General features: G+C 49.6%; 1 protein-coding gene across 1 annotated transcript; it reads right to left on the reverse strand.

Annotated features, from left to right (window-relative positions):
* Window positions 1-11,066: 11,066 nt before the first annotated feature.
* Window positions 11,067-19,839, reverse strand: LOC141047184 (oocyte zinc finger protein XlCOF29-like). The gene is made up of 4 exons (XM_073542140.1): window positions 19,774-19,839; window positions 11,500-11,679; window positions 11,293-11,416; window positions 11,067-11,209 (listed from the first exon to the last, which is right to left on the reverse strand). The coding sequence occupies exons 1-4, from the start codon at window positions 19,837-19,839 to the stop codon at window positions 11,067-11,069; spliced, it is 513 nt and encodes a 170-aa protein (XP_073398241.1).
* Between the last annotated feature and the right edge of the window lie 531 nt (window positions 19,840-20,370).

The raw sequence follows: 20,370 nt of genomic DNA on the forward strand, positions 1-20,370 counted from the left end.
AAAAGGCACATTTATTAGATGCGCCAATTCTGGCGCTTTGCCCAGCTCTTCCCACTTGCCCTATAGTGATGGCAAGTGGAGTTCATATTTGTGGGGTTGATATCACCCTTGTATTGACAGGTGACATCAAGCCCACGGCTTAGTAATGGAGAGGTGTCTAGAAGACACCTCTCCATTACTAATCCTATAGTTATATGGTAAATAAAGACACAGACAGAATAAAGTCTTTTATTAGAAATAAAACAAAACACAGTTTTTGTTTTTTACTAAAAAATAACAAACAGAATTCTCACGGTGATCTGCTGTGAAGTGACTTAGCTTGAACAGTGGTGACCTCATCACTAACTTTTTCCCACGGTCCTGAGGTCACTGCTGTTCAGCCTGGCTGGAAACCTCGATGATGTCACTGCTGGTCAATGATGCTGTGCTTGCAGCAGCTCATTCACCAGTGGTTCTCTGCCTGCACGGTCGCATCTTGGCACCGTCCAGGTTGAAAACTAATTATCCATCAGACATGGATTATGGCGTGGGATAGAGCGACAGACAGGTATGGTATATTGTTGTATTTTATTTTTATTACAGGAGAACGAGGTCTTCGGTGGAAATAGGCGTTAGGTGAGTATAACTGTGTTTGTTATTTTTAAATAAAAAATGAAATTTTTTTGTTTTATTGCTAATAAAAGGCTTTATTCTGGCTGTGTCTTTATTTTCCGTGTAACCAGGGCCGGACTGGGAGTGAAATTCAGCCCTGGCATTTGTAAGACCACAGGCCCACGTCTTGTACCCTCTGTAATCTTGCTCTCTAGATAGTCTAATACAGGTCCGCGGCCTACAATCACAACGTTTAGTGTTGTGACCTGCAGAGCTGACAGCCACTGAATTATGGCCACTTTAGATGAGCCAATAATCATGAAATGTGGGATTGTAAGAGCGCGGCTTCCTGATTATCGGCTCATTTCAATAGGTCAGTAATCACCTGATGGAAGGAAAAATGATTATTAGTCACGGCTTAACAATCCAGGTTCTTGGTGGCACATTGCTCGGGGTAAACAGGACATGCGCTCCTGAGAACAGGACATGCTACGTGCACAGAACATATTACCAGTCGCTGTGTGCACAGAGAAGTGCGTCCTCCTGTGTGAACAGGCCGTAGAGGACACTGACTGACGTGTATATGGCTGGACGGTGGTCGTGGACATGCTGGAGCACAGTAATGACAGGAAAGTCTCAGTCAGACGGCCGTTTCTCACGTCCATGTTCTCTCTGTGGTTTTCATTAGTTCTCTTCCATTATATGGTGCTGCTCACAGGCTCATGTTCTTGCAGTCTGTGTCTCCCCAAATAAAAATCAGAGACATTTTCGTTTTTTATCGTTGTCACAGACACAATCCCCTCCACAAGTCTCTGAACCTGCGCCGATCACAGACCCCACATAGATCGCCCCAGTGCACACTCTGCGCGGATTAACACTGTAATGTATAGGAGAAGATTTTCATTCATTTAGTTTTTTCAAACGTGAAAATCACTAAAGTTCGAGTCTGGGGGCCGCACCCATCACCGGCCCATGTGTAGTGACCCATTAACCAGGTTATCGCTGCCTTGCCTTCCTTATAGAAGCAGCAGAGACTGGACAGATGGTTTTCATTCTGGGATGCCTGTATTTTGTGGCTGCAGAACCAAGGTAAGGGGATGTGCACACATCTTTGTCAGGCGGATTGAAAAAGCGCCACAAACCTGCCGCTAAACATGAACTTAGTGCACGGCAATGGAAAACCACATTGCTGTACCTGCTCCGTCTGTTACGTCTTTTATCTGCTTCAGTGCTTGGAAACTGAGGCCATTAATACAAGTAGCACATTCTGTCACCTGCAACTATAATAGAAACTATCGAGAAAAGACGCCGGTGGCACAAAAGACATGGCGCCTTCAGGTAAAAGACCGGAGACACTTTCCTGAAACAGCTATGCCCCCAGAAAAAAATTGTGTGCACATACCCTAGATACAAACACTAGGCTACAGCACCCTGCAAACGCTGAGTACAAGAATCATTCTAAGGCCGGGGTCACACTAGGGTGTGTGATGCGAGAAACAACACCCGGCACTGCCACCGGCACTCGGACCGGAGTGTGCGGCTACATGGATTTCTAAGGATTTATGAAAAATGTTGTTCCAAGCTTGCAACCTTTTATTTAATTCCAAAGGTGCATAAGGACCCCCTTAACCCACCTGGGAGGCCGATTATTGCAGCTAATGAAGGCCTTTGTGAAATAGCGTGTGCTATTGTGAATCACTTTTTGAAACCTCTTGTGACACAACTGCCCTCTTTTATTAAAGACACTAGCGCAGCTTAGGGTCATCTGGAGAACATTCAACTTACTGAGGAAATGGTACATGTCACCGCAGATGTGGAGGCATTATATTTTTCTATCGGTCAATCAGACAGATTGAAGGCAGTAGAGAAATATTTGAGTCATAGTAACTTGAATGATATGTCCTCCTTTATCTTGAAACTGTTGAGGTTTATCCTTACTCATAATGACTTCACTTTCGATGGGAAGATATTTTTGCAGCAAAGAGGAACAGCAATGGGGGCCTCGTGCGCCCCCTCTTATGCAAATTTGTTTATGGGGGCCTGGGAATGGTCCATCGTCCAAGGTGAGGAGATCCCTAATGTTGATCGGGTCCACAACTGGATTCGTTATATTGATGATATTTTGTTCATCTGGGAGGGTCCAGTTGTGGACCTTGAGACATTTATGAATGCACTTAATGATAACGATCAAAATATCAGACTATCTTATAAATTTGGACGAAAGATCAATTTCTTGGATTTATCCATTTTCAGTGCCTCCTGATGGAAGTTTGTCTACCACGGTTTTTCGTAAACCAACATCAACTAATTACTTACTGCATGCATCCTCCGCTCATCAATGGCGGATCCTAATAGGGGCAGATGGGGCGGTCGCCCTGGGCCCAAGGTTTTTTGGGGGCCCAGGGGCAGGGGCGGGCTGGGCCGGGTGGCAGAGAGGCAAATGCCACCCGGACCAAATTCTTGCCCCGGGTGCCAGAAAGCTTAGATACGCCTCTGCCCTCCGGCTATACTTCCGGGTCAGATGTCGGGCGTGCGCGATGACGTCATTGTGCATGCGCCGACATGTCCCGGAGGATGCTGAAAGCAGAGGCGCTGCTGGGGAGCGAGCCGGCTGTGAGGTAAGTATGGGGAACTTTTTTATTTTTTTTTTATTTATAAAATGAATTAAATGGGGAGGGGGTGAGTGGGGGCTGTACACAATGAAGGGGGGGTGACTGGGGCCTGTATATGATGACGGGGGGGTGACTGGGGGCTGTATATGATGAAGGGGGGTGACTGGGGGCTGTATATGATGAAGGGGGGTGACCTGGGGCTGTATATGATGACGGGGGGGTGACTGGGGGCTGTATATGATGAAGGGGGTGACTGGGGTTGTACAGGATGAAGGGGGTGAGTGGGGGCTTCACAGGATGAAGGGGGGATGAGTGGGGGCTTCACATGGTGGAATGGTGGCGGGTTTTCCGTAGGGACCCGCAGCAAACCAAGTGCTGCGGTCCGTACGGCTGTCAATTCCCGCACGGGGACCGCAGCGCTCAGGTGGGAAGGGGGGTACAGGGGCCCAGGTTTTATGAACAGCCCCGGGCCCATAGTCCACTTAATCCGCCACTGCCGCTCATCCTAAATCAACAATTCAAGGCATACCAATTGGCCAGTTTCTGCGCATCAGGAGGATTTGTTCGGAAGATCCTCAGTTTGAGGAACAATCCAGTATTCTTAAAAACGGTTCCAAGATCGAGGGTACGGCCACCAGGCCATTCAAAGGGGATATAATAAAGCCAAAAATACGCCAAGAGAATCACTTCTTCACAAAAATCAGCCCCTGGTGTCGTGTGATGAGGGGGACAAGCAGGTAAGGTTTATTACCAATTATAACAGTAGGTGGCCAGAATTGAGAGGAATTATTGACAAACACTGGAAAATCCTTCTCACTGATCCCATTCTTAAACAATGCTTGCCAGATGCACTGTCTTTTGTGGCAAGAAGGGCCCCCAACCTGCGGGATATATTGGTCCACAGTGCATATGACCCCAAAAGAAAAGAAAAAAATAAGAAAAATTCAGAACGTAAAGGGTTTGTTAGGAATCTGTGTCCTGCCATACTAATGCAGAGATCCAGATCCTCACATTCATCTCCAGAGGCTAAGTCCTTTCTGCCAGCTTGTGAGCATGCTCCTGGAATGAGCTCCCATTGGAGTTCAGGAGTCAGGTGCTCAGGTCCTGCTCCTGATTCCATTGGTTCAGCTGAGGTCTCTGGAGATTTCCGGAAGGTCCCGGTCACTATAAAAAGTGCGCATGGCCGTTATGCCATGCGCTAGTATTTTCTGATACTTGCTGCTGTATGTTTGTTGATGGATGTGTGGTCTGGTGGATGACTTATTATGAAACCCCTTCCCTCGGTTATTACGAGTGTGTGAGTGATTGGGTCAGCCAGTAGCAGCGCTAGCGCCAGCGCGCTCAAGCTTCAAGCCATCTCAGCAGCAAAGCGTCCTGCATCGCGCTTGCGTTATTGCGGTTGCAGACTTCTGTGGCGTTCGCAGTTGCGACGTCGTGCACACGCTCATTTACGGTAAGTCCGTTTGGTTGTAGTGCCACTTTAACTACTCCTGTGTTCGGCTACCGTAAGTGTGCCGCTGTGCCCCTGTGCGTTTAACAGGCTCAGCGTTACCTTTTCTTTATTATTTTCCTGTGCAGCTCTGTGTCCCATAACAGAGACTGCCTCTTTTGCACTTGGGTGATTTAGAACCCTGTGCACACTACCGCTGTAGTGCACTGCCTCCCTTAGCAGCGGTTTTGCCATCTGCCGCACGGTGGACCCCGAGTGGCGAAGGCACTTTAATTATTTATTTTTTTTAGTGCCTTCCGCCACTCTTAACATAATACTAGCGCCAGGGTCTGGCTAGAGATGGCGGATCAGCAGCAGCTGTTACAGCTTGTGCGTCAGCTCGAGGCTCGCTTGGCCTCCCTCGAGAGGTCTCTCGCAGCTGCGCAGGCCACAGATGCTGCCGTCCAGGCACTTACGGACGCGGTAGGGCGTATGTCCATGTCCGCCCTTGCGCCGACAGTTACCCGCCTCCCGTTGCCCGATAAATATGCTGGGGATGGCGCCTCCTTTAGGGGTTTTATCAGTATTGCTCGATACACCTAGAGCTGCTGGCTGCGCAATTCCCTACGGAGCTGGCTAAGGTGGCTTTTGTCATCTCCCTACTGTCGGGCAAGGCGCTGGAATCGGCTACGCCTCTGTGTGAGCGTGGTGACCCCGAGATTCGGTCCGCGGCTAACTTGCTGACTGCCATCAGGCAAGTTTTTCTCGGTCCTCGGGTCACGCATGATACGTCCCTGCAGCTACTCGCCCTTACTCAGGGGTTACTCTCGGTTAGCCAGTATGCCGTCCGTTTTCGGACACTGGCGTCCGAGTTGGAATGGTCCGACAAGGCCCTAATCCCCGTTTTTTGGCGAGGTCTAGCGGAGCATGTGAAGGATGCTCTCTCTACTAGAGAGATCCCCACCAGCTTAGAGGAGCTAATCTCCGTCTCCTCACGGATTGACCTCCGTTTTTCGGAGCGCGGTATGGAGCGGGCGCACTCCAAGCGCAAATCTGTTTCAGCTCCCAAATTTTTTGAACCCCTTGAGCTGGCGGAGCCAGAGGTTCTACCTCCTGAGCCCATGGAGATATCTCGTACCAACCTTAATTCAGACTCCGACCAGGAATCCATCTGCGGTTGTCATCTGTCTGTGCGGTTTCTCCGGAAGCCGTCTCCCCGCAAAGGTTGGAGTCTGAACCAGTTATCGAGACCTTTGTTCCTCCTCATCTTAGGGATCAGGTGCTCGCCTGGGCGCATGCACCTAACACGCACCACCATCGGGGCTATATGCAGGTCTCAAAACTGTTGGCTGGTGCGTATTGGTGGCCCCATAGAGCTCGGGACATAAAAAGATATATTCAGGCTTGCACCTTGTGTGCTCAGCCTAACCCTCCTAGACAGAGGGTGGCGACAACTGCCAACATGCGGTAGCGTGCCTCTTGTCACTCCCGCTCCTACTATCTCCCTCTTGAAACCTGGTGACCTCGGTTCCTCTGATGCCTTCCAGGTGTCTCGGGTTACGGTAACTCCTACCAGGGCTCGAGGAGGAGGGGGCCTTAGGAGGGGGGGTAATGTTAGGAATCTGTGTCCTGCCATACTAATGCAGAGATCCAGATCCTCACATTCATCTCCAGAGGCTAAGTCCTTTCTGCCAGCTTGTGAGCATGCTCCTGGAATGAGCTCCCATTGGAGTTCAGGAGTCAGGTGCTCAGGTCCTGCTCCTGATTCCATTGGTTCAGCTGAGGTCTCTGGAGATTTCCGGAAGGTCCCGGTCACTATAAAAAGTGCGCATGGCCATTATGCCATGTGCTAGTATTTTCTGATACTTGCAGCTGTATGTTTGTTGATGGATGCTTGGTCTGGTGGATGACTTATTATGAAACCCCTTCCCTCGGTTATTACGAGTGTGTGAGTGATTGGGTCAGCCAGTAGCAGCGCTAGCGCCAGCGCGCTCAAGCTTCAAGCCATCTCAGCAGCAAAGCGTCCTGCATCGCGCTTGCGTTATTGCGGTTGCAGACTTCTGTGGCATTCGCAGTTGCGACGCCGTGCACACGCTCATTTACGGTAAGTCCGTTTGGTTGTAGTGCCACTTTAACTACTCCTGTGTTCGGCTACCGTAAGTGTGCCGCTGTGCGTTTAACAGGCTCAGCGTTACCTTTTCTTTATTATTTTCCTGTGCAACTCTGTGTCCCATAACAGAGACTGCCTCTTTTGCACTTGGGTGATTTAGAACCCTGTGCACACTACCGCTGTAGTGCACTGCCTCCCTTAGCAGCGGTTTTGCCATCTGCCGCACGGTGGACCCCGAGTGGCGAAGGCACTTTAATTATTTATTTTTTTTAGTGCCTTCCGCCACTCTTAACAGGGTTTTTCCCTTACGGGTTTTGCAAGGGTTGTGCTAATATGAAAAAGGGCTTTAGTTTCTCTAACTTTGACCAGTCTAGAAAATTTGACATTAGGGTCAATATCACCTGTTCATCTAAGGGGGTTGTGTATTATGCAGAGTGTCCCTGTGGAAAAATTTACATAGGTATGACCAGTCGTGAGCTCAAAGTTCATGTCCGTGAGCACTGTTTAGACATTGAGAAAGCTAAAACAGCCACTGACATCAGCTCTCTAAAGACCCTTCCTAGGCATTTCAGGAAGTACCATCAATGTAATTCTAGACTGCTTAAGGTGAAGGGGATTGATATGGTGACCCTTGGCCCTAGAGGGGGGGATGTTTCTAAAATACTGGCCAAAAAAGAATGTCAATGGATTTATAGGCTGGGGACCCTCACACCCCAGGGTCTAGATGAAAGCTTTGGCTTTAGCGCTTATCTCTGATAACTTTAGGGGTGGTTACTTTGAGGGTAGGGGGTTTTAATGTGTCAATTAGTTTGTGTGTCTCTTTTTAATTGTATTTATTTTTATGTTTAGTACTCCTGCCTCCACTCCTGTTCATATCGCAGAATGATGTACATCTTTCCTCAGATGGGATCATGAAGAGGATTTTTTACGATGGGGTTTCGTTGTCCTGCACTAATAGATGGATGGATGCCATTATGGATATGAGATGATCATGAGATCTTGTGTTATGCTGTTTTTGGTTGACACCGCAGCAGTGACGCCTTGTGTGACATCATCATCTCTTGTGCTTTGCACTTGAGTGGTGATGTTGCTGAGTGATACCGCTATGCGATATTATTAATACCATTCTAGTACGGCATTCAAATATTATGTATAGTTTTTGATATTGTCATGTCAGTTAAATACTATAATCAAAAGTCTGATATTGCTGAGGAATATTATCATGTGATATTAATAACAAATGTATTTGTTAATCATAGTACAGCGTATAAACGTTATATATACTTTTTTGATATTGACAGGGCATTGGAATATCATAATCAAGTTCATGTTTGCACTAGATATGAATATTTAGACATAGCTCTTTTATCGATTTACTGATTGATACTTTAATTGCACCGTCACTTTATTATAGCTATGTATTCACTAATATGATATGATGGAATTGTGGTCGTGTTATTTCATGCCCACCCATTTGTGGTAGCACGCATGCGTGATATACGGGGACGGTGGAAAATGCAAAGCGGTCTGTTCATGAATTAGGTGCGCACATCTCCACATAGGACCTGGCGATGCCTTATCATGTGACCGCAAAGTATTATTCCCATTGGACTCTATGTCCCACGTGATGCAGCGCATGCGTCATAAACACCTCAGTATTGGGATTTGAGCAGGACCTTTGGTGTTCATCGCACGCAGGCACAGCTGATCATTTGGTATAGTGACTATAGACTATAGACCTATGCTGCGCAGGCGCCGCCACTGATCCCCCACAACGGTACAATTGTTTTCTGCGCAGGCGCCAGTAGAGATCTATTATGGTGGACATAGTGAACGCAGGTTTGCGCAACTTTTAATGATTATGCACACGTGGTACTGGTATATAAATCGGATCTCCCCCTGCCCTGACACGCCTCCCGAAGAAGCAGTGCGAAACGCGCGTTGGGGTCGAGGGACGTCCAGGCATCTCCACCCGCATTTACAGGTATAGAATTGTCTAGCCTTTATTATATTCACCGGCATTAATTTTACCTCAATTGAGGTTCATTTTTGGGATAATTGGATATAGCTGCTTTTATGCAGCAATGAAATGTCATAATACAAATGATGTGGCCAGCAAATGTTTTACCATTGCAAGGTGATGATCTGTAGGATATCAGGTGTATTGTTCTTTTACCCCCTTACTTTTTCTTTGGTGAATTTTGGTGTTAGGATGTGAGATTCCATGGACTTGTAGGCCCCCTCCTTATTTTATGTTCCAGCACTTTTCCTGTGTATATATTTTTGTATCTTTTTGTGCAATAAAATATAAATTTTTAACAAGTATACACTATGGTGTGGGGTCAACATTTTTTGTTACGTTGTTACCACAAAAGTAATAATATGATTCTGTGGTGAATTATTTATGCATGGATTCATGCTTTTTGGGCCAATTTTGTGATTGTATGGATTTCTAAGGGCCAATGCAGACGGCCATATATATCCTCTGATCTGAGAGAATCGGCCAATTATACTGTAAAGCTGACACTTGGATCAGGATCTGACCCGAGTGTCTGCACAGTGTGGTCCGATTGTCTAGGATGAGAGAATCAGAGAACACTGAGGAAAAGATGGAGATCAAACTCTTCTCCATTATGTCATCGGAGTGCAGTCCAATGTTTTCCATGCACTCATTGAATTGCATTACTGAGCGTGATCGGAATATCATACGTTAACAATATATAACATATAACGCATGTTCCAACCCCATGGATAGAGACAAACACCTTGGTCACCTCTCACCTCAGAAAGTCCTTTTTGAGTCAGGGCTACCATCCAAGAACAGCTGAAAACCAAATTACAAGAGCCACCAGAATATCAAGGAATCACCTGCTACATTACAAAGCTAAAGAAGAGAATAACCGGGAGCCTCTAGTGGTCACCTACAACCCAAATCTGGAGGTGCTAAGGGGAGCGGCACGGAAATTACAACCTTTACTACAAAACGATGCCTGATTACAATCCATGTTTCCAGACCCCCCACTACTGTGTTTTAGGCAGCCCCCAAATCTAAGAAGCATCATTGTCAGAAGCTCCCTGTCCTCTCCAACAGCTGCAGGAACCTTTCCTTGCAACCAGAAAAAAATGTAAAACCTGTCCATTTATAATGACCACGGACAAGATAAAGATCCCCAACTCACATCAGGACTACAAGATCCCAGGTACTCTCAGCTGCATCACATCTAATGGGGTGTACTTAATTATTTGTACTAAATGTCCAACTGGGGGTCTGTATGTGGGGGAGACAGGGCAAAAGCTTAGAACAAGGATGAATGCTCATCGTCACACAATAAGAGAAAAAAGAAGGGATCTACCTGTGGCAAAACAATTTTGTATCCCCGGTCATAGCATGATGGACATTAAATTACTTGTATTAAATGGTAACTTCAACTCTCAGAGAGACAGGAGGGTTTGGGAGTATAAATTTGTGACATCTTTTGACACACTCAGTGCAGGAATGAAAGTGTCTCATGGATTTATGTCTTTTTACATCAATTAAGGAATTTGCTCTTCAGAACTTCTGGGGTCATTACACAACACAGAACTAGACCCCAATCAGTGGATAATAAAACTTTCACACTCCTTATCTGTGAACTGTTCCAATATTTATGTTTATCCCTCTCCCATAATGACAGTTCTGCTAAATGTCACTTGTCTTATCTATTGCGATATTTCTGTGTTGTTTTGTGTATAAATATGTGATTTTTCAGATGTTGTATTAGTCTAGCCTGACGAAGAGACCTGAGTAGTCTCGAAAGCTTGCAATGTGTTACCACCTTTTCAGTTAGCCATTAAAAGGTATCAACCACTGAGGACTCTCAATTCTAAATATTCTTCTATCTACTGGCTTACACGGTACAAAGATATATATCTTTCCTGTATCAAAGTCATTTGAACAGTTTTGGGTGGAGGAGAATGTTGTGGTCTAGAGGCAAAATGGTGATCATGGTAATACGGCCGGACTACACCACCGATAAAGCAGCCACAGCCGGTGACTGAGAGGAATCTGTGACGTCTCTGCATTCAGTGGTTACTACTCACCTGGGCAGTCATATGTGGGAATCTCCTCTTTACACCGCTCATCACCCCTCACATATGTCTCTGTAGGATTAATATGGGTCAGATCTTCACCCTGAAACAAATATTGTAAAAGTCACAGACAGATGGAGAAGTCCCATCTATGATCAGCTCTAATCCTGCCATCTCCATCGTTCTCATTACACAAGTATAAAACATATAATACTGGTGGATAAAACAAGACTGAGCACAAGACCTTCACAGCCGTCTACACATCATAGGGGAGATCTCCTGACACCTTCTCTCCATCTACCTGATGATCCTGAGGAGCACTGGGATCTTCTTGGTTACAGTCCTGTGGAAGAAGAGGACGGGGACATCTCTCTGGTGTTGTCCTCTTACTGGATAGATCTGGAGGAAACACATACAGGGACTGAATTCATTCTCTATATACAGATAATTATAGGCCGTGTGTATTTAGTCCTGTCTATTACCTGGAGATGTGAGGGGCTGAGGAACCTCCATTATGACGTCCTTGTAGAGGTCTCTGTTTCCTTCTAAATACTCCCACTCCTCCATGGAGAAATAGACAGCGACATCCTGACACCTTATAGGAACCTGACACATACAATGATACCGTCATCCCCCCGATCCCTTCATAGTGTTACTGTATAATGTCCCAGCATTCCCAGCAGTGTCACCTCTCCAGTCAGCAGCTCCATCATCTTGTAGGTGAGTTCTAGGATCTTCTGGTCATTGATGTCCTCATGGATCAGGGGGTGAGGTGGAGGCCCCGTGATTGGGCTCAGGGGTCTTCCCCATCCCTCAGACACAGGGTCCTGACAGCGATCACTAGAGGTCTTCTTCACCACTGTGTAATCCTGGTTATGGAGAGACACATTAATAAATCTCACTACAGACATTTCCAGAGTCCTCACCTCTCCAGTTCTGTCCATCTGTTATTCCCATAGATAAGAATGATGTAATGTGACGTCATCAGAATCTCTCACCTCTCCAGTGAGACGGAAGAGGATCTCTAGGGTGAGGTGTAACATCCTCTCCGCCATCTTGTCTCTGTCCATATCCATCCTTGATGGGTAAATCAGGAAAATTCTCTTCTGTAGAAGATCTTCACTGAGAGGATCCGATATTGTAGAGACCTGAATGAGAAGAAGATGATCGGATGTAACATCATAAGAATCCTGTGTAATAATACAATTACTGGAGATAATAAGGGAAACATATGAGGAGATTTATTATCTTACAGGGTTTAGTTTTCTCCCCTGACATCTACTAATAAAACCTATATATTTAGGCCACAGACAACAAGCAGTTTCCTCCTCGGAGTCGGCAGCTGAACACGTTCCTCATAGACTCATCTTCCATAACGCTAATTCTCGTCTCATTACCGACACTGGAATCGGCATTAGCAATACTGCAGGAGATATTCATTACACGCGACATGAGAAATAACTCCTTCATGATGAGGACGACATCTTCATCTTCTACTGCGGCTCTAGAGACAGATGTGGCCAGAGTCGGTCACTGCCTCCATCCCCACCGGCCGTCTATATGAAGGTTTCCCATCTTCCCCGCACTGGAATCTTCTCTCCCGTTAGATCTCAGCTCTGAGTCACACACAGAAGTTTGAGGCTTTTCTGGAAGAACAGGACAGGAGAGATCTGAGGCCGATGTCTCCATGTACAGGGTTTCCCCTCGGGATAAGAGGCTTTTCTATCCCTTTCCCCCAATTAGAGGGGACACCTGTGGATATCGGGGTCTTTACCGGCTGCAGTCCTGGGGGGATTTACTCGGTAACGTGGACGTTGGACAAACGTCACCATCAATTCCCATCAGAGTGAAGGAACATCGCTCCTCTATTCAGCTCTATGGATCCAGGATGAAATCCACTGCGGCCCCTGCAAGAAAAGAGCGAAGTCTGGTGAGACCCCCGAGGCCGGAGATTTCTACAGCTGCTCTGTGCACACAGGACCTGTGATGAGGTCACAGGAGGGGAGGAGTCAGGGGTCACATGATCAGGAGCCTCAGTGTGGGCAAGACTCTGCTGTGCTGGTTGTCATGGTGCTGGATGAGGGGAAGTTTCTGTGTGGGGTCAGGAGGGGTTTACAGGGTGGATGTAGCAGAGCCGTGTGTGTACGAGGTGTACGGAGCAGAGCCGTGTGTGTACGAGGTGTACGGAGCGGAGCCGTGTGTGTACGAGGTGTACGGAGCGGAGCCGTGTGTGTACGAGGTGTACGGAGCGGAGCCGTGTGTGTACGAGGTGTACGGAGCGGAGCCGCGTGTGTACGAGGTGTACGGAGCGGAGCTGTGTGTACGAGGTGTACGGAGCAGAGCCGTGTGTGTACGAGGTGTACGGAGAGGAGCCCTGTGTGTACGAGGTGTACGAGGTGTACGGAGCGGAGCCGTGTGTGTACGAGGTGTACGGAGCGGAGCCGCGTGTGTACGAGGTGTACGGAGCGGAGCTGTGTGTACGAGGTGTACGGAGCGGAGCCGCGTGTGTACGAGGTGTACGGAGCGGAGCTGTGTGTACGAGGTGTACGGAGCAGAGCCGTGTGTGTACGAGGTGTACGGAGAGGAGCCCTGTGTGTACGAGGTGTACGGAGCGGAGCCGCGTGTGTACGAGGTGTACGGAGCGGAGCCGTGTGTGTACGAGGTGTACGGAGAGGAGCCCTGTGTGTACGAGGTGTACGGAGCGGAGCCGTGTGTGTACGAGGTGTACGGAGAGGAGCCATGTGTGTACGAGGTGTACGGAGCGGAGCCGTGTGTGTACGAGGTGTACGGAGAGGAGCCGTGTGTGTACGAGGTGTACGGAGAGGAGCCGTGTGTGTACGAGGTGTACGGAGCGGAGCCGTGTGTGTACGAGGTGTACGGAGCGGAGCCGTGTGTGTACGAGGTGTACGGAGAGGAGCCCTGTGTGTACGAGGTGTACGGAGCGGAGCCGTGTGTGTACGAGGTGTACGGAGCGGAGCCGTGTGTGTACGAGGTGTACGGAGCGGAGCCGTGTGTGTACGAGGTGTACGGAGCGGAGCCGTGTGTGTACGAGGTGTACGGAGAGGAGCCCTGTGTGTACGAGGTGTACGGAGCGGAGCCGCGTGTGTACGAGGTGTACGGAGCGGAGCCGCGTGTGTACGAGGTGTACGGAGCGGAGCCGCGGGTGTACGAGGTGTACGGAGCGGAGCCGTGTGTGTACGAGGTGTACGGAGCGGAGCCGAGTGTGTACGCGGTGTACGGAGAGGAGCCGCGTGTGTACGAGATGTACGGAGCGGAGCCGTGTGTGTACGAGGTGCACGGAGCGGAGCCGTGTGTGTACGAGGTGTACGGAGCGGAGCCGTGTGTGTACGAGGTGTACGGAGCGGAGCCGCGTGTGTACGAGGTGTACGGAGCGGACCCTGTGTGTTCGAGGTGTACGGAGCGGAGCCGCGTGTGTACGAGGTGTACGGAGCGGAGCCGTGTGTGTACGAGGTGTACGGAGCGGAGCCATGTGTGTACGAGGTGTACGGAGCAGAGCCGTGTGTGTACACGGTGTACGGAGCGGAGCCGCGTGTGTACGAGGTGTATGGAGCGGAGCTGTGTGTGTACGAGGTGTACGGAGCGGAGCAGTGTGTGTACAAGGTGTACGGAGCGGAGCCGTGTGTGTACGAGGTGTACGGAGCGAAGCCGTGTGTGTGCGAGGTGTACGGAGCGGAGCCGTGTGTACGAGGTGTACGGAGCGGAGCAGTGTGTGTACAAGGTGTACGGAGTGGAGCCGTGTGTGTACGAGGTGTACGGAGCGGAGCCGTGTGTGTACGAGGTGTACGGAGCGGAGCCGTGTGTGTACGAGGTGTACGGAGAGGAGCCCTGTGTGTACGAGGTGTACGGAGCGGAGCCGTGTGTGTACGAGGTGTACGGAGCGGAGCCGTGTGTGTACGAGGTGTACGGAGAGGAGCCCTGGGTGTACGAGGTGTACGGAGCGGAGCCGTGTGTGTACGAGGTGTACGGAGCGGAGCCGTGTGTGTACGAGGTGTACGGAGCGGAGCCGTGTGTGTACGAGGTGTACGGAGCGGAGCCGTGTGTGTACGAGGTGTACGGAGAGGAGCCCTGTGTGTACGAGGTGTACGGAGCGGAGCCGTGTGTGTACGAGGTGTACGGAGCGGAGCCGTGTGTGTACGAGGTGTACGGAGCAGAGCCGTGTGTGTACGAGGTGTACGGAGCAGAGCCGAGTGTGTACGCGGTGTACGGAGAGGAGCCGCGTGTGTACGAGATGTACGGAGCGGAGCCGTGTGTGTACGAGGTGCACGGAGCGGAGCCGTGTGTGTACGAGGTGTACGGAGCGGAGCCGTGTGTGTACGAGGTGTACGGAGCGGAGCCGCGTGTGTACGAGGTGTACGGAGCGGACCCTGTGTGTTCGAGGTGTACGGAGCGGAGCCGCGTGTGTACGAGGTGTACGGAGCGGAGCCGTGTGTGTACGAGGTGTACGGAGCGGAGCCATGTGTGTACGAGGTGTACGGAGCAGAGCCGTGTGTGTACACGGTGTACGGAGCGGAGCCGCGTGTGTACGAGGTGTATGGAGCGGAGCTGTGTGTGTACGAGGTGTACGGAGCGGAGCAGTGTGTGTACAAGGTGTACGGAGCGGAGCCGTGTGTGTACGAGGTGTACGGAGCGAAGCCGTGTGTGTGCGAGGTGTACGGAGCGGAGCCGTGTGTACGAGGTGTACGGAGCGGAGCAGTGTGTGTACAAGGTGTACGGAGTGGAGCCGTGTGTGTACGAGGTGTACGGAGCGGAGCCGTGTGTGTACGAGGTGTACGGAGCGGAGCCGTGTGTGTACGAGGTGTACGGAGAGGAGCCCTGTGTGTACGAGGTGTACGGAGCGGAGCCGTGTGTGTACGAGGTGTACGGAGCGGAGCCGTGTGTGTACGAGGTGTACGGAGAGGAGCCCTGGGTGTACGAGGTGTACGGAGCGGAGCCGTGTGTGTACGAGGTGTACGGAGCGGAGCCGTGTGTGTACGAGGTGTACGGAGCGGAGCCGTGTGTGTACGAGGTGTACGGAGCGGAGCCGTGTGTGTACGAGGTGTACGGAGAGGAGCCCTGTGTGTACGAGGTGTACGGAGCGGAGCCGTGTGTGTACGAGGTGTACGGAGCGGAGCCGTGTGTGTACGAGGTGTACGGAGCAGAGCCGTGTGTGTACGAGGTGTACGGAGCGGAGCCGTGTGTGTACGAGGTGTACGGAGAGGAGCCCTGTGTGTACGAGGTGTACGGAGCGGAGCCGCGTGTGTACGAGGTGTACGGAGCGGAGCCGCGTGTGTACGAGGTGTACGGAGCGGAGCCGCGTGTGTACGAGGTGTACGGAGCGGAGCCGCGTGTGTACGAGGTGTACGGAGCGGAGCCGCGTGTGTACGAGGTGTACGGAGCGGAGCCGCGTGTGTACGAGGTGTACGGAGCGGAGCCGCGTGTGTACGAGGTGTACGGAGCGGAGCCGCGTGTGTACGAGGTGTACGGAGCGGAGCCGTGTGTGTGCGAGGTGTACGGAGCGGAGCCGAGCCATGTGTACGGAGCGGAGCCGTGTGTGTATGAGGTGTACGGAGCAGAGCCGTGTGTGCGAGGTGTACGGAGTGGAGCCGAGTGTGTACGAGGTGTTCGGAGTGGAGCCGCATGTCTACGAGGTGTACGGAGCAGAGCCGAGTGTGTACAAGGTGTACGGAGTGGAGCCGAGTATGTACGAGGTGTACGGAGCGGAGCCATGTGTACGAGGTGTACAGAGCAGAACCGAGTGTGTACGAGGTGTACAGAGCGGAGCCATGTGTACGGAGCGGAGCCGCGTGTGTATGAGGTGTACGGAGCAGAGCCATGTGTGCGAGGTGTACGGAGCGGAGCCGAGTGTGTACGAGGTGTACGGAGTGGAGCCGAGTGTGTACGAGTTGTACGGAGCGGAGCCGAGTGTGTATGAGGTGTACGGAGCAGAGCCGTGTGTGCGAGATGTACGGAGCAGAGCCGAGTGTGTACGAGGTGTACGGAGCGGAGCCAAGTGTGTACGAGATGTACGGAGCGGAGCCGTGTGTGTACGGAGTGGAGCTGCCTGTATACGAGGTGTACGTAGCGGAGCCGCGTGTACGTGGTGTACGGAGCGGAGCCGTGTGTGTACCGGGTGTACGGAGCGGAGCCGGGTGTGTACGAGTTGCACGGAGCGGAGCCGTGTGTGTACGAGATGTATGGAGCGGAGCTGCCTGTATACGAGGTGTACGGAGTGGAGCCGCGTGTACGAGTTGTACGGAGCGGAGCCGTGTGTGTACGAGGTGTACGGAACGGAACCGTGTGTGTACGAGGTGTATGGAGCGGAGCCGTGTGTGTACGAGGTGTACGGAGCGGAGCCGTGTGTGTACGAGGTGTACGGAGCAGAGCCGTGTGTGTACGAGGTGTACGGAGCGGAGCCGTGTGTGTACGAGGTGTACGGAGCGGAGCCATGAGTGTACGGAGTGTGTGGAGCGGAGCCGCGTGTGTACGAGGTGTACGGAGCGGAGCCATGAGTGTATGGTGTGTACGGACCGGAGCCGCATGTGTACGAGGTGTACGGAGCAGAGACATGTGTACACGGTGTACAGAGTGGAGATGTGTTTGTGCCTCTGCGGTAAGAGGGATCTGGGAACCTGTGTGGCCAACTGTTAACGGTCTTGAAAACCGTGTGATACTGACCGGGGTCAGAAAGAGACTGTGTGTGAACTCATATCTATCGGATGCCTCTGAGGACAAGATGTATCCGCGAACCTGTGTGGTGATCCAACAGGTAACGGTATTGACAACTGTGTGTTATACTGACCGGGTCAGTGAAAGACTGTGTGAGAAGTGGCTATAGGGTGCCTCTGTGGATAAGCATCCATGTATCTGCATCCATGTGTTAAAGCTGAAGGTTTAACAGACAGTGCAAATGACTGCTGGAACTGTCTAAATAATAAACTGAATGGCTTAATTTTAACCCTGAGCGTGCCAGTGTTTACCTCAATGACCTGCCAAGAGAGTAATCCCCATCCACTCACATGGTGGAACCTTACAACATACTGTATATATATATTATATATACTCACATGCACCACAGATATACACAATCATACTGTATACTATATATATGCACACATATGCACACACATACTATATACACATATACAGACACACACTATATACTGCACATGTACATGCACAGATACACATATACATGTATACTTACAAGGTTCTGTGGCTTCACTTGTACAGATCCATTCCCAGGACAGTGTTTTATGAGCAGCCATGATGAGCACTTGGAGGAAATGACACAGAGACACAGGGTTGCAGGCATCTTTCTGGCCCTGCTCTGATCTCTGCTGTGCTGTAATTGGCCCCTCCACCTCACTCTCAACTTCTAACCTGACTGTAGGGAGAAAGAGAGAGAGAGGGAGGCTGGAGGGGGTTTGGGAGAGAAGCTCTAGGACTACAGAGGATGCACAGTGTTATTCACTGCTGTGCACCCTCTGTGCACTTCATAAAGGGGCTGCAGATGCAGGAGGCCCCCTTTGTGGGTGCGGGCCCTGGTCATCTGCCTGGTCTGCCTGCCCCAAACGCCGGCCCTGGACGTGGTAATATTGGCGTCTACAGGAAGGGGGTGTTCACTCTTGTAATTCTGTATTTGGGATACAACTTCAGTAGGAGCCTAAAATCTTTCTCCTAGGACTCCTGGGAGAGGGTGTAGACCCAGACTCCATATGGGACTAGCTCAAGAATATTATTCTAGCCAGAAAGTTGTTGGCTCTACATTGGATACACAATTCTCCCCCAATGATAAAAGGGCTAAAATCCAGGATATATATCACTCTATGCTTGGAAAGGGGAAGCTTATATTAATGGAACGCTCTCAAGAAATCCATCCACATACCACATTACCCCAGGTATTGCTTCAGAAAACCTTCTCAGAAATCCTACACTGGACCGTTTCTCCATTCCCTTACAGTAAACTGGGAATTTATATATTTATACCCAAGATGTCCGCAGATAATAATTCTCTCAGACCACACAACTGATCCTTCTTAGATCTATTCTTTTTCTTTTGATGCCCCAATAGGGAAAAAATAATCAGTCATTAAGTATTCAGATATTATGTCTGTACAAATGTAAAATTACTATTCCAAAGCTTTATACTATAGAGCGAAATCGGGATTTATCTCATTGTAACCGGTTGTTATATTGTTTACTGGTTTTTCTCTCTTTTTATTGTTTTTCTCACAATATTTGTATAAGAAAAACACAATGTTAGTAATTCTTTGTTTTCTTCAATAAAAAGGATCTGATTGAAAAAATAAAGGCGATAAAGTTGTTAATAGATGAAACGTATAGAAAATACCAAGATCACATGAGAAGGTGCTCGTACGAATTCACAGATAAATGTGGTCGCTGATTGGCAAGGAGGTTATATCCATGTATGCAAGGGACATATGTACCCAAAATAAAAGGGGCACCCGGGCCAGAAATGCATAACCCCTCTGACACAGCTGAGGCACGTTGTTGCTGTTATAGCTCGCTCTATAATATCCATGGATAATACCACGACATGCCACCTAATATTCCGGAAAGAAAAATTGACAAATATATTATGGACGCTGCTCTTCCTTCCTTACAGACCCCTTAGCAGGAGGAACTAGACAAAGCTGTCACTGAGAAAGAGATCGGAGAGGCCATTACATCATTCCCTATCGGGAAGAGCCCTGGGCCGGATGAGGGCAATAATAGATGTTATAAGATGTTTGCACCCCAGTTATTACCATTTTTAGGAGAAGTGTTCAGTAATATCTCAGAAGACCCCCTCTCTGCCCCTTAATTATTGGAGGCTGACATAACATTGTTTCTGAAAGCCTGGAGAAGAACCAAATGTCTGCCCTAATTTTCATCCAATATCACTAATTACTGTAGATGTGAAAATATTCTCTACAGTGATTACAGCCCGGCTCTCCCACTACCTGCCCCCAATTGTTACCGACCATCAGGTTGGCTTTATTAAGGACAGAGAAGCTCGTGAGAAACATTGTTATTAATGTCACATGCGGAAACCCCGGGGATCCCAATGTGCCTTGTTTCTGCCGACACTGAAGAAGCGTTGGACATAGTGCCCGGACTTTCTTGAAGATCACCCTACGACATATTGGGTTGGGCCTTTTCTTGTTATCTATCATTCTCTCCTTATACACTGACCCTAAACTGATAATTAGGGGAGACGGCCTTCTATCTGACACATCATCTATTAATAATGGGACGGGGCGAGGGCGTCCCTCATCACTTCTCCTATACACACCGGTGATGGAGCAGTTAGTGGTGGCATTATGTATAAATCCTGATATTAGTGGGTTACTATAGGCTCACAGCTCTATACACTCGCTCTATACACAGGTGACTTGTGGCTCTATGTTTCACCCCCAATGATCTCATTTCCCTCTGTAAAGGTACTGTCACACTTAGCGATGCACCAGCGATCCCGACCAGCGATATGATGCGGTCAGGATCGCTGGTGCATCGCTAAGTGGTCGCTAGTGAGCTGCCACACAGGCGGATCTCACCAG

This window comes from Dendrobates tinctorius, unplaced genomic scaffold (genome assembly GCF_039654945.1).
Source record: "Dendrobates tinctorius isolate UK_male_01 unplaced genomic scaffold, ASM3965494v1 ptg000126l, whole genome shotgun sequence".
Taxonomy (NCBI): Eukaryota; Metazoa; Chordata; class Amphibia; order Anura; family Dendrobatidae; genus Dendrobates; species Dendrobates tinctorius.